The 18,296-nt window shown below is 43.8% G+C and overlaps 1 protein-coding gene across 1 annotated transcript in view; it reads right to left on the reverse strand.

Moving 5' to 3' along the window:
- Positions 1-479: 479 nt before the first annotated feature.
- The window catches only part of PHF21A (PHD finger protein 21A), a 49,034-nt gene continuing 31,217 nt past the window's right edge, over positions 480-18,296 (reverse strand). The window contains exons 6-13 of the mRNA XM_021709017.1: positions 17,571-17,622; positions 16,724-16,803; positions 16,198-16,258; positions 13,696-13,718; positions 5,535-5,690; positions 3,885-3,960; positions 3,434-3,537; positions 480-2,151 (exon numbers count right to left, since the gene is read on the reverse strand). Coding sequence (XP_021564692.1) covers positions 1,894-2,151; positions 3,434-3,537; positions 3,885-3,960; positions 5,535-5,690; positions 13,696-13,718; positions 16,198-16,258; positions 16,724-16,803; positions 17,571-17,622 — 810 coding nt within the window. The 3' untranslated portion in view covers positions 480-1,893. The remainder of the gene's footprint in view (positions 2,152-3,433; positions 3,538-3,884; positions 3,961-5,534; positions 5,691-13,695; positions 13,719-16,197; positions 16,259-16,723; positions 16,804-17,570; positions 17,623-18,296) is intronic.

Raw genomic sequence — 18,296 nt, forward strand, 5'->3', positions numbered from 1 at the left:
CTTAGAGATACCACGTACCCTCAAGACAGCTCACTCCTGGGTTCGTTCTAAGCACCAAGGGCTGATGCAGCCAGCCCGCAACTGCGCCCTCCCCGCCAAGGCCGGGTGCATGGGCACCACTGAGCTCCACGGGCCACTTCCCTAGACGCATCTCCCAGGCACTCGTAATGCTGGTGGCTGAAAGACCAAGAGCAGCACCAAAGGAAAGGATCTTAGGCACCAGCCTTTCGCTCTAGCAAAATCTGAGGAGGCCACAGGGAAGGGCCCTGGTACCATCCACACTCCACCTGGGCTTCAAGAATGCAAGACAAGATCCCTGCACCAAAAAGAGAGGACGGTCCTTTCTGAGGAGGAGAGAACAGTGGGGAGCCCCGCCCCTGCCCTTCACGGAGACCGGCCCACTGGTCTGGAGACACACACGCAGCAAAACGTCATCGTGATCAGCAGGTTCTGTGCTAAAAAATTATAACTACACAGCATTTTCTCCAGTTCTGACACCTTTTTAATAGAAATCACTGTTTTTAGGAAACAAATAGCACTTTTGTAATTTTTTTTACAATGTTTCTTACCTTGATCTTAATTTAAGTAACACTAGGAAGACCTCAGTATCTTTTATTTTCCTTTTTAATTTAAAAAAAAGTTGTTGTTGTTTTCCCCAGATACAAAGATTTTTTTGCCCTTGCATAAAAAACAGTGCCCAAACGATGACACAAGGACTCACAAAGACTCACTGGACCTCACTGACACTATGATTCCTACTCTACCATGCAAGGTCTCGACTACCCTTAACTGGACTGTCAGTCTGAAAAACAGCTTTTCTATTCCTTATTTTAGTTTTTGTTACCAAGAAAGTAAAATGAACAATAAAATAAAACTTCCTTTAACGAAAAAAAATAACAGAAACAAAAATTAAAAAAAGAGAAAAGAAACGTCTCCATTCACTTCACACACACCTGGGTCGCGCGCTGCTTCGCTCAGGATCTTCTCTTCTTATAAATATAGAAAAGGGATGGAGCTTGTTTTCAAGTAAAATCACTGATCCACCTTTTTTCCTTCCGGGACACACACACCCTTCTTCCCTGCCTCAGGCAAGGGCCAGCGCCCCGGGCTCTGCTTGTTCTTGGAGAGGAGACAGAACGGGATCACCATGAGGATGCGCGATTCACCAAGCAGGGAAAGAGCGGACCGCGAGGCTTCGGGAGCGGTGGGGGGACCCGGCGGGAGGGAGCGCTCGGGAGAAGACCCTACTGGCTGTTCCTGGTGTCCAGCTCCCCTCGCACTAGGCTCCTCCCGACAGTGTGAAATACTGCTTATTTAATCTACCTTCCCACCCCCTGCTCCCTCCCAGCCACTCCCCTTCCCTCTTCTGGGCACTGGGGTTGGTTAAATCTCAATTCCTTTTTTTGGTTTTATAGTAGTGAGAGTTTAGAAACAGGAAAGCCCACACATTCTTTGGACTTGTCTTCTCTACCTCAACAAACGGCTCGGCAAGTAAGGATCTGAAACCTGCTCTCCTCCCTCCGCCCGTCCCTGCTCCCCACCCAAGAAAACAGAAACAAACCCATCGTGGCTGTGGAGGCTGCTGCAGGCACACACTGGTGTATAATAGAGAGAGTAAATATATTATTTCACTTGGCATGGTGCTGGCAAAGAACCTCCAGCTGGCACTATTTCATGTAACATGGTCCAATCTTTGCATGTACACACAGAATAAGAAGGATCAATTGGCAAACTCTGGTGCCACCTGGCACAAGCATCTTCTCTCTCTCTGGAACCAAAGAACCAAAAGAATTCTGCACTTTTCAGAAGAAATCCGGCTTTGCCTTTCTAGAGTCTTCAGTGTTTTGCCCTCCTTGCCACTGGGATCCTGTGGCTTCTCCTAGAGGAACTCTGTTATTTAGTCTCTTCCCCGGGGTTACAGTTCACTGTGCAACTCTGGGAGGAGGGGGAAGGGGCCGGCGTGGAGGTGGTGGCGTTGGCAGGGGGGGTGCAGTCCGGGCCGTTGGAGATGGCCCCCACAGTGGCCTCAGAGTCTACAGGTTTGGAGAGGTCGATGCCGTGGATGAGGCGAATCAGCTGTTTTACCTTCTCCAGGGAGCTGTGCATCTCCTTCTGCCGGGCCAGGATGGTGTTCTTCATTTCCATGCATTTCTGCAGCAAACGAGAAGGGCGGTGGCACTGAACCCCCTGCTTTTCTAGCAGGCCTGGCAGCCCTGAAGTAGTCCCCTCTCTGTCCAGGTGAAAGAGTCCCCACCGGTTGGTCTGCTCCCAGTGGAATGGGTGGCTACTACCTAAGGAACAGGGCGGGTGGCGTAGGGAGCATGCACACAAAAGCACTAGCACTCACAACCAAGCACAACAACTAGAATACTAAGAAACATATGCTATTTTAAAAAGTCCCCCCAGCTGCCCTGGAGCTGGTTTAGGCAGGTTCCGAAATGCCTCTGACAACCTAGTGGTTATCTTCAGGACTAGACTGAGCTCTCCAAGGTAGGAAATGAGCCAGGGATATCTGTATTCACTCTGAGGGCATGCTTGAAGGTCATTCGGTCAGCAGGAATTTAGAAGGCGGGCCAGTGACACTTAGGAGAATCTAAGATAGCCCCAAGGCCAAAGGGCTGCAGTCGACAGAATGCCTTTTGCTTGGTCTTTTGCCCTTTTATCCTCAGCCTACCACACCTGCTGGCTTCTGTTTTAGGCAGGTAAAGATATGGTAAGTCTGCATGCTGTGGGTAGGTACGGTGAGAAGGAGAAAGCAGGTGAGTGGGACAGTTCAACTGCCACCACTGGTGTCTGTGAAGGCTGAGGTCACCTTACTCCAACAAGGATGACCTACTCAACGAAAAAGAACACTGGTTCCTTGCCTAGGAGGAGCCTCTGTCCCCTTGCTGCAAATACAATCGTCTTTTGCACCTGGACAGGCGGAGTTAGGCAGTACTGGTCTCTAAAAACCCCTCTTCCTCACACTGCTCAGGGGAACTGGGCAATGCAATCAGTGCCATGTGGCAGAAAGGGATTGAGAGAAGGACCCACTGGCTCAGGTGACTGGAAAGAATCACATAAGGGCACCTGGTCTGTGCCTGCTCAGTTAGCGTCAGGTGAGGCTCGACGCTCCTCCCAAACACTCTCAGGAGTATGCAGGGTAGTGGCTACACTGCTGGGGCTGTTACTTCATCTCTTCAGCCTGGAAACTGAAAAACTCTCTCAGATTAAAGCCAAGAGGATGTTCCAGAGCTTGGGTAAGGTACCATATGCCACTGGCCACCTGTACCAGAGGGCCGAACTCTAACTGGAAGGCAAATTTTGCATGTGCTCATCACATTAACGAACAGGGGCGGGCACAGCTTTGGGTCCACATGAACTGTTACACACATGGAAAGATCTGCATCTATGCACCTGTGTCTCTACTGCTGAAAGCGTGAGGTTTACTTACACTTATAGAATTGCTGAGCTGTTTCACCTTTTGCTCTAGTTGTTCTCGTTCTTGTTTTAAATCTGAACTCCATTTAAGTAACTTCTGTTTCTCTTCTTCTTTCGCTAAAAAACAAAACAAGCAAACCAGTTTTTAACAATTCTTTGAGATGTCAGCATGCTTACCAAAGAAGTGAGCCAGTGCACAGAACCTGTAAACCTGGACTCTGCCTTTTTCTGTGTGTAGGCCTACGAAGAAAACTGTCAGTGGCTTGGCCCTGGCTTCATAAGATATCACTTCTCATTCTTTCTCCCCAAGGAAGTGCTACACATATTTTCCATTTCATTCAATAAAAGGTTTTCACTTTCAACTTTAAATTTCCTTTTGAAAATTAAACAAATACTGCCTTCCAGTTCTTTTGCTTTTTCAAACAAGGGGAGGCTTACAAAAAGGGGTATGGATAATTCTTTACCTGCTTTGTAGGCAATATAGGAATGAACAATCGCTAAAGTTCCAGGCCATGGAATTGCTTCTTCCTTCTTCAGCATCTGAAAAGATTTTAAAATTTTACCTTGAGAAGGAGGCTTATACACACATTCTCTTTGAAACAGCTAGGAGTGGTGTCTGTGGCTATTGGCAAACAAAATCCAAGAAGGATTTATGGTAGCAGTGTTGAAAAACCCTGGTGTATAGTTTCTAGACTAAAAAGTTCTCAATATCAGCCCAGAAGAATGAAGTTCAGAGGCAGGAAGAACAAGACACTTGAGCCCAGGCTTAGAAAGAGGCTCGGTGGGCACTCCTATCTTTTCATGCACACCACATTATGCCCAACCACTGCCGACACCTAGAACCACCAACACAAAAGCTGCACATCAGTATGATGGCGGCAACTACTGGCAGTCTCCCCACTGATCTGACATGGGCTGCCTGTATCAATTTTAGCTTTATAAGTCCCTCAAAGACAGCCTGACCAAGGAAATTAGCTATTAGGTCCAAATACTAAAGTATAATCTAGACCCTGTGACAAAAATTATCAGAGGGTCACAAAGCAGCATTAGGAAGAAGACAGAGACAGAACCGCCTTACTCCACCTTAGAGATTGCAGGATGAGGACCAAGATTAAGAGGGAAAACCAGAGTTCTTTCAAACCAGAATTCCAAAGAATTGAGTAGGAGTCCAATGCTTGCTGAGCTACTGGGCTTATTTATTTATTATTTATACTTTGCCTACTTCTGAAAAAGACTTGAGACAGCTTAAAATAAAATCATAAACACATAAAGATACATGGATAGTTGAGAAAAATATATCAGAAACCAAATAGAGAAGGAGGTGAGAACAGTTAGTAATATTTGCCTTTCAAGTCCATGAAATATCAAGGCAGTACTTAACAGTTAGCAATCTGAGCCTGCTGACAATATAGGTTAAAAGTAAAATGGCTATTATTTTAATTAATCAACTGGGGACTTCCCTTTAAGGATTTAATCCCAAAGAAGAGTTTCAGGCTGGGTGCGGTGGCTCAAGCCTGTAATCCCAGCACTTTGGGAGGCCAAGGTGAGGGGACTGCCTGAGCCCACAGGCTCGAGAACAGCCTGGGCAACCTGGCGAGACCTCGTCTCTACAATAAATCAAAAAATTAGCCAGGCATGGTAGTGCGTGCCTATAGTTTCCAGCTTCTTGGAAGGCTAAGGCAGAAGGATTGCCTGAGCCCAGCAGGTCAACGCTGGGGTGGCGTGAGTGTGCCACACTGCACTCTAGCCTGGGCAACGGAGTGAGACTCCAATACATAAAAAAGAAGAGTTTCAAAACCATATACTGGGTTTGGACCACTCTTAGAGAATGGGTTAGAGGACCTTGTAGGGTCCTGACTTTTAAGGAGAAGATCGGTCATTTCAAATATGAGGAAGCAGCTGGCATCTATCCACCTCAGTAACACAGGGTGGGGTTGGGGGACCTCTGAGGGAACAAAGGCTGCGTGCCTGAGTGCTGTGCCAAGCACAGCGAAGATTCAGCCTGGAGAAGAACAGTTGGGAGAGAAGAGATTCTGCCATTCCCCAGGAAAAGACATCCTCATGTTTACCACTCTCCACTGTGGCCCCTCACCTGTCTGACCCACCCACAGTACCTGGTCCTGACACCTGGGACAGATCCACATGCCCTTGGGAATCGTTTTCAGAGGAGGGTCTAAGCAGTCCAGATGATACACTCGGGAACACGTGTCGCACATCAGCAACTGGCCGCTTTTTCTGCAAACACTGCAAAAATCCTCATGGATATCACCCTATAAAATTGAGAGGAAAGGTAAGGAAAAGGAGAAACAAGGTAAAATTTAAAGTTAACATGCACATTCTGGATGCATATAAATGTTTGGGACAATCAGCTGCCTTGCTCAGGAGTGTTCAAGAACAGCAGGAATCATGAATGGCACAGGCTACCCACTCTGCTCCATGCAGCGGAGCCTCCCGGGAGGGACCAGGGCGGAGGCCCCTCTCATCCATCGGGGCTATGTTCCAAGCCTCTCAGCAGATGCCTGCAGGTTCGGATGGTGTGAACCCTATCTATACTCTATGATTTTTCCTGTATATACCTACTCCTGATAAAGTTTAAATTATAAATTAGGCACAGATTAACAACAATAACTAATACAACAGGACAATGATAACAACATACTGTAATAATGTTACATGAATGTGTTGGCTCTCAAAATATCTTAGTATTTTTGGACTGTGGTTGACCATGGGTAGCTCAAACCACAGAAAGCAAAACTTCAGGTTAAGGGGTTACTACTGTATTCTTGAATTAAATGAACATTTACAGGACTGCTTCATAGTTGCCTAGGCTACAATTAACTTTATAAGTGATAGCTAAGCTTTTGCTTTGATAGACGCAAACCCATAAATCATAAATTTTTTAGGCTCTGAAATAAATCCATTCGTCAATGTATTTCACAATATGATACAAACAATTCTCATCACCTATCAATTTTGGAGGGAGTTTAGAATAATTGGGAAAGAAGACAAAAAATGGAGTTTTACTGAACTCCATGCTTGCTCAGGGAGATAAAATATAGTGAAAGTTCAAATGGGAAAGGACTGAGTTAAAAGCAAATTAAACTCAAATGAGTTTTCTAAAATGAAGAATTTAAAAAGCCAAAGCAACAGCTGACAATGTTCTCCTGAAATCAGTGTTTTGCATTTGCTGTTCAACGGACCATTCTATTCTGGAGGCTTTAGCCCTATAAAATACTTCACCAGCTGGAAAAAAACAAGCAGCCCCAGTCCACTCTGTCTGCCTCTCTCCCACCCCCGTCAGTGACAGTTTTACTACTCAGGTAAGTCTGCTGGAACCCTCTGAACAAAAGGCACTATCAGAAAAAAGCAGATCTACCTAAAATTTAAACAGAAGAACACAGGAAAACAAGATCTATTAAAAGAGGCACCTTTCAGCAAGTCAATCAAGAACTTGTGCTCTGGATGGGATTAATCCCACTGATAAGGACACCAGGGAAGGAAAGACTGAAGGGACATGCCAGAGGTGACTCAGCAAGTCAGGCCAGTGTGTTGCTTTGGTTGACTGGGCTATTCTGCCAGAAGGTCTATCACAGAAATTGTGCACAGGAAGCAATGATACAGAGGGCAATGCTGGGTCACTCCTTCCTATGATGTAATCCCTCTACCATTTATAACCCTTTCACCACCACTGAAGAACTCAACTTCAGTGTGGTCCTCCATGGGTCTACAATTTCTCTATACAGGAATGGACATTTTCTCTATAATTCACTAGGGTATCTAGCAGCTTAGAAAAGGGACTACAAAAATTATACACCATAATTTGGATGGATTCTCATCTGTCTTAGTAAGAAAATGTTGACTCTGGGCAGTAAAAAATACAACACATGTGCACAAATATTATATGTGAATGCAACCTAATAGCTGAACTTCTGAGCCGGGCACGGAGGCTCAAGCCTGTAATCCCGGCACTTTGGGAGGCTGAGGCGAGAGGACTGCCTGAGCCCAGGGGTTCGAGACCAGCCTGGGCAACTTGGTGAGACCTTGTCTCTATATCAAAAAAATTAAGCCGGGCTCGGTGGCTCAGCCTATAATCCCGTGCTTTGGGAGGCCGAGGTGAGTGGATTGCCTGAGCCCGAGGGTTCGAGACCCACCTGGGCAGCTTGACAAGACCTCATCTCTAAAATAAATTTAAAAAATTAGCTGGGCGTGGCAGCGCGCACCTGTAGTTCCGGCTACTTGGAAGGCTGAGGCAGAAGGATTGCTGGAGCCCTGCAGGTCGAGGCTGCGGTGGCCACTCCAGTCTGGGCGACAGAGTGAGACTCCAACTCAAAAAAAAAAAAAAAAATTAGCCAGGTGTGGTAGCATGCGCCTGTAGTTCCAGCTACTTGGAAGGCTAAGGCAGAAGGATCGCCTGAGCCCAGCAAGTTGATGCTGGGGTGGCCATGAGCATGCCACTGCACTCCAGCCTAGGTGACAAAGGGAGACTCTGACTCAAAAAAAAAAAAAAGCAGTTGAACTTCTAGGTACCAAAAGATGTAAGGTTCTATCCCTGGATTAACCGTAACTTTCTTTCTTATTAAAATTAGGCTGAGGGGTACTCTTTTCCCCTAGAGGTTTCTTAAACCTTAGTCCCAAGTTGTAAGTCTGCTTCCTTATAAAGTTTATTTAAAAATCTGTGGTTTCAGAGACTGTTTTACATGAACCATAGATAAAGTTATCAGTGATGAAATGAGTAAGACAAACTGGACATCTTATTCAGAGGGGCTTGCTGGGTTAAACAGAGATCTATTCACTTTGCTCCTGAGTAAGGAAAACATCAAGAAATAGAAGGCAGAAAGTACAGAAAATAAAGGTTCAATATTTTTTTTGAATTTCTAAAGGAAAGAAAACCTCCTACTCTATTTGCATGCCCTATGGTAGTAATTCCTAATATTTTTTGTGTTAGAATCTCTTTATAATCTTAAAGTTACTAAGGACCCCAGAGAGCTTTTATATGAGTTTTATCTATTGATATTTACTGTAATAAAAGCTTTAAAACTTTAAATTTTGAAATAATTACAGAATCACAGAAAGCTACAAAAATAATGTATTGAAAAAAAAAATTGAACCCAGGAACACACAGCTACACATTCCATTAGTTGTCAGAGTGATGCCACCATCACACACCACGCAAAATCTGGAAGACTCCACAATTAAGTCTTGAGAGAATGACAGTGAAATGGCAAATGATGTTTTAGTATTATTATGAAAATAATTTTGATTTTATGACCCCCTGAAAGAGTTTTGGGGACTCCCAGACTACGCTTCAAGCACTGCTGCCCAAAGAAGTGAATATAAAATGCCAAGATATTTTATCCATACAGAATTGGTTCTTTGCCTAAATACAGAGAGCAGAGGAAGTACCACAGAGGCACTACACCAAGTATAAAAGACTTAGGCTTTGGTGACTAACCAAATTACTGCCATAAACCAAATGGTAAGGTGAAAGACAACTGACCCATTGTTCTTTGCCAGGAGCTGAGGATGTATGCTTTCAGGAAACACGCTGGCGATATTAACTGCAAGATCATCATGGACTAAAAAATTTTTTATAATTTTATCAACATTATCTTCCCTTTTCATAAAAAATAATAATAGCGGCGATAAGATACATCTTGAGGGTTAGGGTCTAGCTGGGTCTTGTATTATCAAGTTCTTCTACATGGCTAGTGATCCCCAGAAATGCCTGCCTCTCCACTATTATTTAATTAATGCTGTTAGGGCTTATGCTACCCAGCAGCAAACAATACAGAGCCTTGCATGTTGATTTTATCGCTGCCACTGTTGGGATACTATAAAAGTAGAAGTCAATTATCTTTAAAAAAATTACACTGAGTTTAACTTAGGGAGCTCTAAACATATTTAGTGGTTTCAGAAAAGTTTTCTTTTACTTTTAGGTTTCTGAAAAACACAGTGTTTATACTGAAACCTTGGCTGAGCATCGTGGCTCGAGCCTGTAATCCCAGCACTTTGGGAGGCCAAGTCAGGAGGACTGCTTGAGCCTAGGAGTTCGAGACTAGCCTGAGCAACACAGCGAGACCTTGTCTCTACAAAAAATAAAAATAAAAAAATTAGCCAGGCGTGATGGTATGTGCCTGTAGTTCCAGCTACTCAAGAGGCCGAGGCGGAAGGACTGCCTGAGCCCAGGAGGTCAGGGTAGCGGTGAACTGTGATCACGCCACTGCACTCCAGCCTGGGCAACAGAGCAAGACCCCAACTCAAAAAACAAAAATCACCTTTAAATTTCTGAAAAGGGCTGTGCTCGATGGCTCAGCCTGTAATCCCAGCACTTTGGGAGGCCGAGGTGAGTGGATTGCCTGAGCCCACAGGTTTGAGACCTGCCTGGGCAACTTGGCGAGACCTCGCTACCACGCCAAGACCTAGCCAGGCGTGGTAGCATGCACTCAGAAGGCTGAGGCGGAAGGATCACCAGAGCCCAGCAGGTCAAGGTTGTGGTGGCCAGGAGTGTGCCACTACACTCCAGTCTGGGCGACAGAGGAGACTCCAACTCAAAAAAAAACAAAAAAAAATTTCTGAAAAGAACAATGTTTATATTTTAAGATGAAACCTGGCAGAAGCTCTTAGTTTGTGATTTGATATAAGTGGATTCTCTGGGTTCAGTCTCTCAAAGAAAACCATAAACCTTTTCAACCAAAGGAAAAAACAAGAAAACAAAAATGGAAAAAGACTCATACAGAACCACAAAATCATCTGTCTCCCAGCATGTGTACACCACTCAGAGGGAACGCTCTACCAAAAAGCCAATGAGCTGGTGATCCTCTGGCAATACTTCAACTGAGAAAAAGCTGGGAAAATCTTTGGTGCCAATAAACAAGGTTTCGTTTGGGGAATCCTGATGTTCACTAGCAGGACAGTTAGAAAACCTGTATCAATTACTAATGCCAAAAGTCAGGAAAGTTGGACAAAATGCTGAATTGTTAGAGCGATGAAGAGTCTGTAGCCACAAGCTCTGCCCAAGGAAGGAAACCTGTCAGAGAACAGAATTCTTCTGTAACCCTGATCCTCCAAAGAGAACCTTTTCTTCGTTGCTTCTGAAACTTTAACTCAGATGTTCATATAGTATTCTTTTGCTCTTTGGAGAGGAGTTTGCCATTAGCAAGTTCTGAGAACCTTCAAGTTAGAGGGATATTTTACCTTAAGATGGTCAAAGACAAGCTCTGTAACTCACAAAAGAACCGACACGTACAAAATGAAACTCTTGGTTTCTTCCTCAAACCTGCTCCTCTTGTAACCTTGAGTAAATGGCAGCTTCATCTTTCTAGTTGTTTAGGCCAGAAACTCTGGATTTAACCTCGACTATTTTCTTCTTCTCATAACTCGTATTTAGCCCTGATGGCTCCTCAAAATACATGCAGACTCGATCACCTTTCTCCATATTTACTTCTGCCATCTTATTAGGCAAAGCTATCATCATCATTTCTTGTCTGGATTACTGCAAAAGCCTCCCACCCAGCTGGTCTCCTTGCTTCCGTCCTGTTCTCCACATAGGTCCTTTTCTTCTTCATATTTTGGACATAGTGATTTTTTTTTTTTTGGGGTAGGAATTTCACTCTGTTGCCCAGGTTGGAGTGCAGTGGCATGCTCATGGCCACTGCAACCTTGGTCGGCTGGGCTCAGGTGATCCTTCTGCCTCAGTCTTCTAAGTAGCTGGGACTACAGGTACACAGTATCACGCCCGGCTAGTTTATTTGTATTTATTGTAGAGATGAAGGCTCGCCAGGTTACCCAGGCTGGTGGCGAACCCCTGGTCTCAGGCAATCCTCTTGCCTCTGCTTTCCAAAGTGTAGGATTACAGGCATGAGCCACCACGCCCAGCCAACAGTGATCTTTTAAAATCCAAGTTGATTTTGCAAATGCCTTAAAAATAATAAGTGCAGGTAAGAATCTTCAAAGGATGCTAAAACCATTGGGTAACAGTTTGCTGGGAAACTAGATATTTATACAGACTTAAAGCTGTCTCCACCACAGGAAAAATGTACATTTACAAGTGGAAAAATTGGATGGAAACGACCTCAAGAGTTAAGATCACAACCAACGGGACAGACTGACATCACGAGCCTCCTGTCATGAAGCACTAAGAAGGACCCACTGCCACTTATCAGTGTTCCTCCAAGAATGTATACCTTGAATCTACTGTTGAAGAACAGACAATCCAAACGGAGCAACTGGCTATCTTTTTAAAAATGTCAGTGCTATAAAAGACAGAGAAAGGCGGAGGAACTGTTCTATAATTACGGAGACTAAAGAGACAATATAGCAATGAACATCAAGAGTAATCTTGGATTGGATCCTGGAGCAGGAAAAACCAAGTGTCACAAAAGTAAGTACTGGGACAATTGGAGAAGTCTGAACATGGAGTATATGTTATGTACTAATATTTTACCAATGTTAAATTTCCTCAATTTGATAAATGCATTGTATCTATGTAAGAGAGTATATACTTAGGAGATATATACTGAAATAACCTTGTGGTGAAGATTCACAAGGTCTGCAACTTATTATCTGGTTCTGCAAAAAAAGTGTGTAGGTGGAAAGGGATGACTGGTAACAACTGGTGATTCAAGTGAAGGATATACACATGTTCTTTGTACCATTAGTCTAACTCTTCTGTAGGTTTGATTTTAAAAGATAAAAATTGAAAAATTTGCTAGGCACAGTGGTTCACGCCTGTAATTCCAGCACTTTAGCAGGCTGAGGTGAGAGGATTGCCTAAGCCCAGGGGTTTGAGACCAGCCTGGGCAACTTGGCAAGACCTCTTCTCTATAACAAATCAAAAAATTAACCAGGCGTAGTGGCGCGTGCCTGTAGTTCCAGCTACTTGGAAGAGGTGGAAGGATCACCTGAGTCCAGCAGATCGAGGCTGCCGCTGGCTTTGAGCATGCCACTGCACTTCAGCCTGTGTGACAGAGTGAGACTCCAACTCAAAAAAGGAAAATTGAAAAACTTCAGCACTCTTCTAATCAACACCCTCTATCCACAAAAAGCTGCACAATCGGCCCCACCACCTCTGGGGTCTCATCTTCCACCACTATGGCCAGCATTGTCTGCTGCGGCTGTCCCGGCCTTCTTTTCTTTCAACCTGCCGTGCATACTCCAACCTCAGAGCTTTTGCACTGCTGTTCCCTCTGCATAGAACACTCTTCCCCAAGGCATTCCCACGTTTCACTCCTTCACCTCCTATTTGAGAGGCTTTCTCTCACCACTCTTCATAGAACATCAATCTCCTGCCATTACACCTTATTCCTTTAATCTATTCCATTTCTCTGCAAAGCACTTTTCATCACTTGACATATTACATATTTGCTTTCTTATCAACTGCCTCTTCCCATGAAATATAAGCTCCTTGAGGGCAGGGGGCTTTGTTCCCTGCTATGTCTCCAGCCTCAAGAAAAGTGCTTGCTCCGCAGAGCAGCGCTCAATAAGTATCTGCTCAATAAACTTAGTGCTTTGTTCATTTAAATATTTAGGGCATTCACATTCCTGCAGTTTGTGGGTAAAGGGCTACTAAGTATTTGAAAGTTTTTCAGAAACTTGTTTCTGATCAACTTGGCTGAATAATGTTGCTCTCAAGAAAACTTCTCACTTCTGGAATTGTATTTGAAGCAGCAAACAAGGGCTGCTAGGGGAACGTATGCCTTGTGCATTTTCCCTACTTCCAAAACACTGATGACAGAAACCTGTATACTTCTCCATTATATGAGCTGATTTCCCCACCCCGCTTGTTTTCTGGGAACTCATTCACAGCAGATCAAAATCAGACTCTAAAGGTTAACTAAGCTCCCTGATACTGTATGTAACATGATTCTCAAGAACATGGAAAGCCTGGAACCCTAGAAGAAAGCATCCCATAGGTTTTACTGCTGCTCCAGGGTTAGTCAAGAAGGTGCGAATTGGTAAGGAAACGACATATGATAATGCTTTACCCAATTTAAGCTCTCGGATAGCAACATATGATAACTTGCTTTTCACGTTACTTACGTCTGTGGAGGTGGGGCTGGGCAGGGACACAGGCTGAACAGGTGCAGGGAAAGTGAATGTGGTCTCTGTCTTTTCACTTTCAGGGGAGTCAGGATGACTGGATGGGGGGGATGTTGGGGTAAGGGCTCCAAACCCCAGCACTGCATTGTATTTTGGAGGACGACCTATATACCGAGAGAAGGGAACAAAAGGGAAAAGGGGGGAGGGAAAGAGAAGGGGGAAAATGATCTTACATACCTTTGGCCAGTGTTCCTCATTGGCTAGCATGGAAAAGGAAGCGAGGTAGCAGACAGAAGGTTAATACAACAGTCCCAAAGAAGGAAGAGAAGCAAAGAGAAACAAAGACTTAAATGTCATTAGAAACAACTACATGAATCTTAAGAGATGGGGAGGATAAGAGAGCCTTGGAGAATGACAGAAGATGCTGGCTTATGTGAAGGGAAAAAAAACCACCTTGGGAAGATTATGGTGAAGTTGCTGGCCTACTAAATTTTGAGATTTCTAGTACAAGAACTAAGATATCAAAGTCCAATAGAAGCCAGGGACAGGAATACGAATTTATATTTTTGTATCTTTTATATATTGCTCTCTCAAGTTTCTCTGCAATCATCAATCTTACAATAATATTAATGATTCTTAGTTCTTACAAAGTGATTTATTTAGGGTTTCTGTTCTTCCTTTTCCTCTGTCTACACTTTAGGTCATTTCACTGCTTGTGAGGGTGGTCGGAGACAAAGTTCAAGTTAACTATTAACCCTTTGCTGTCAGAGCTACTGTGAGATATGTTCTGGGAGTAGCTGAAACCTAAGAGCTTAAAAGATGTTCTGCACCTAACAATGAATTTAAGTATTTCTGACCCCAGATACCCTTCCCCAGTTAACTGAGAGTCACCTCTCTCCTTGATATCACAAGCATTCTGGTGAACCACATGTCTAAAAACTAGGGCTGTTTTAAAGTCTAGGGAAGGGCCCTCTTATCGGCACTCCTGAGAGACGTGATTTGTGCAAGAGCATTTTGACTCAAACCTCAAGGTTACAAAGGATCTATAAATAAGCCCTATGGGTACAGAAAGTCTAAGCCAACCATTCTTGCCCTACCACATATATCTAAGTCAGGGTCCTTATCTTCTAAGGACCAGGGTCATCACTTCTAAGCTGTGAGTGATCAAAAGTGTATGCCCAAAACACCAAAGGAAAAGGAGCCAGGGAGGCGCAAAACTGCCTGTAAGCACTGAAAAACGGTACGTGGAATCATGACTTTGCCAACACTTACACAATTTATATTAGGATTATGCACAAGAGTCATGATTCTTTCAGACATTACACAAATATGACCTCTCTGCGTTAAACTGGCGGTGTCTACAGTACAAAGATAGATCTTACTGGTTTGTCTTTTCTAGAGAATCTAGTGCTGCTAGAAAGGGAAGCAGAAGATGAACGCTCTTTGTTTACCCATGGAAGGCACATCCCAGGCATTGTAAATGCAGGTTTTTATCCTCTGACCTTGGCAAGAGATGCCAAGGTCTTTCTGGCTCATTTAACCCTTGTCTTCTTAGCAGACACAGCCCACTATCAGTCCAATTAATTGAGGCCTCTGACTGGGGAGCTCCTTTCTGGGAACTGCATCAAAGGTCACTCAAAAATACTGAACACAAAACAGAACAACAAAAATAATCTACAGTACTGGTAACTATGGCCCAGGAATCGATATAAAGCAATGACTTAGGGTTTCCCATTTAAGTATTTTGACTACTTTGAAGGACAGGACTGATGAAATATTAGAATGGGTTACTAAGGCCGGTACAATAACATCTCTTTTGTGGGCAGGGAATAGCAATAGTATAGTTGTAGTCCTGACTAAGGCAGACAAAGGGTCAAGATGACCTCCTGAGCATCTAATAGCTCTGAGATTGTGTGTGCACACACAAAAATTAGTATGCTACTCCACTCACTCTGCAACCTTTCTAGCCTGGAACTATAATTCAGGGACACATTATCATGTGGAGAAAAGGACCTTGGGATATATTAGTGACATCAAAGAACCATTTCAGTACCTTGTTTATGAGCTTAAGCCCTGAGCTATTAAGACCTATTTAGACTTGCGTGGTGAGAGATGTTGCTGCTGCCGCTGTTTTTTCTACCCTCCCTAACACTACGGTGGAATGTCCGTGGGAAGGTCTGAAATATGATAATGAAGTTCTTTAGGAATTTGTGCTTTGAGGAGCCTGCTTTGACAGTGACCTTTGCTTCCTTAGTTGGAGATCCCCTCTTCTCAAAAAGTCTGTCGCTACCTCCCTCCTTCCTGGAAAGTCTGCAGCTCCCAGAATCAGTCACATTCTGGCCTTGCTGGCAGCAGGAAGACCAAGACACTATTAGGAACACCTTGGCAACAGCAGAGCTCTGTTCTGCTGAATGATGCTCAGATGCTTCCTTTTACGTGGTGTTCTGTTCACTGTACCGTTCACGGATGGCCTGGCAGGCTCAGGGCAGAAATGCTGCATTAAGCCTTTCTGAGTCAGCTTTGCCGGAAGCATCGGAAAGTCAGCTTTTGACTCGGCACACAGAACTCTAATAAGAAATCTCACTCTCCCCCCCCTTTCTCAGAGAACAACAACAACAAAACTACTTTCAAGGGATGGAGGAGTTAGGTCCTAGGACAATGGGAGGAGGGAAGGAGAAGAAACATACACAGAAAGCAAAAGTAACAGCAGCAAGGGAGAGATACAAAAAAGGTCCTCACCTCTCTTCCGGGTCCCAGGATGCATTGTGCTGTTTAGGTATGTGACTGCACTCTTCTTACGCTTTGAGGATTGAAGAAGAAAAGGTGACTGGTTGAAGAGCATGGTTATTACTAACACTGGCCCAAGCTAAAGACCAAGCACAGCATGCCTGTCAACATGCCAACTAGTTAGTGCTTATCATCCTAAGGTCTCAGTACTAAAGAGTTTATTATATGTACTTGGCTGTCACAGACTATTTCAGAGAAGTCTGCCTCTTCTTCAGTTAACAGTTGCATTGAGGTCAGGATTATTTTAAATTTTAAGGTAGGTTTGTATCTGCTTCAACTTAGGAAAAAACGCTAAGGGGTAAGCACTGAATAATAAAAGTAAAATAATGTGATAAGCCAGAGAAAAATCCATCGCTTTACAGAGCTGACCAAGTACAACCAGGTGCTGCTCTTAAGCAGTTTTCAGATGGGAGGTCCTAAACAAATCATAATTATAACTGGAAAAGTGGGGGAAGGGCCAAGTGCTGGCCAGGAATACCTCTGGCTCAAAGACTGCTCCACTGTACACTGGATTTGCTGTTGTTCTTCTTTTTCGTTCTTGCCTCTTGCTTTGGATTTCTTGAGAAAACAAAAGGTTTTGATTAGAAGAGAGGTATGGGGAACATAAAATATTTAACTTTGTTGTTTTATCTATTGGTTTTCCCATAACAAATCAGAAACAGGGCCAAGTATCCGTTTCATTTCATTGTGAGAGGCAATCATACTACTGGAAGCAATTATGTAGGACCATCTATCCCCTTCTTTCAGAAAGCAAGACCATACTGTCCCACAATATGGTTCTCTGTGATCAAGAGCTTAACAGTAGGCAACATCTGTAAACAAGTTGTCCTGCTTTATTTGTATTATAGATTCTTGTATATATAGGTCTGAATAAACATTATCTATATACTTAGATTGAGTAGCCAAAGTTCACCGTTCTTGAATAAATAAGCAGGACAGGTATGCTTTCTAACTGTCCTTAAGATTCTGATAACCTGGAGTGATTGAAAAATACAGACAAAGACTTGTCAAAGGAGCATTTATCACTCTGTACTCTCAGGGAAAAAAAAAAAGAGCTTCCCTAAAATGAACAGAAGTCATCTTAATTCAGCCAACTGGGGAGGTTTTCCCAGGACAGAAGTGTGGATAATGAATGATAGAAAGGGGAAGGCCATATTAGACAGAGGGAAGGCAGTTTGTCCTCTAAAGGCAATAAAGTCCACACTAGTTGAATCACACTCCATTTGTGTTCCAATTTTCTATTCCAGGAATTCAATCAAACAACATTTTCAGGAACAAAGCTGTGGGCCAGAAAAAAAGGCAGTACCAAGAATATCTTCTCTTACCTTCTAGATGGTCATGTGTTACCAACCCTAGAGACACCATAAAGGCAAGTTTCTGTGCCAGAGAAACAAAAGAAAAATATACTTCAGTCTGGGTTCTCACAAAGCCAATGGCAAGTTCCTAGTAAGACACTAGGGAAAGCCAGCCCAGCAGGCTGGTTGCTTGACGAGGCTGGATTCAGGTGAACTAAGCAGGCATGCTCCACTATTGGTAGCTATGGAGACACTCCCAAGGCTTTCTGGTCCAATAGGGCCAAAGAGAAAGACTGGGGCTTACATCTCCTTTCTTAATGACAGAAATCAGTACCTTACATGACCTGGTGGTTGTTGTTGTTTTTCCAAAAAAAAATCCCCATAGAGAGATTTCATATTCAAAAAATGTGCAGAGGGTTTTAAAGAACCTCCCACATAACAAGCTCCAAATTCCAAGTGCGTCACTGTCATGACCAGGTCAGAGTTTCTTACATGTTTACACTGCCACTGACTGGACAATGCTCACAGGAAGTTAAATGAGGTTTAGGAATGGTAGCAGTGGGTCTGCTTACTACTATAATTTTTCAATCAAACATGAACCTAAAAATTAGGAAGCAACTTCTCTCTGAAGGTCACTCTTAGGGCTCCATCAGAAGCGAAGTTGATTAGAATACTTCATCCCAAGCCAGGCTCAGTGGCTCAACCTGTAATCCCGTGCCTTTGGGAGGCTGAGGTGAGTGGACTGCCTGAGCCCAC

The sequence above is a fragment of the Carlito syrichta genome, unplaced genomic scaffold, assembly GCF_000164805.1.
Source record: "Carlito syrichta isolate Samal-C Ts95f unplaced genomic scaffold, Tarsius_syrichta-2.0.1 Scaffold153965, whole genome shotgun sequence".
Classification (NCBI taxonomy): Eukaryota; Metazoa; Chordata; class Mammalia; order Primates; family Tarsiidae; genus Carlito; species Carlito syrichta.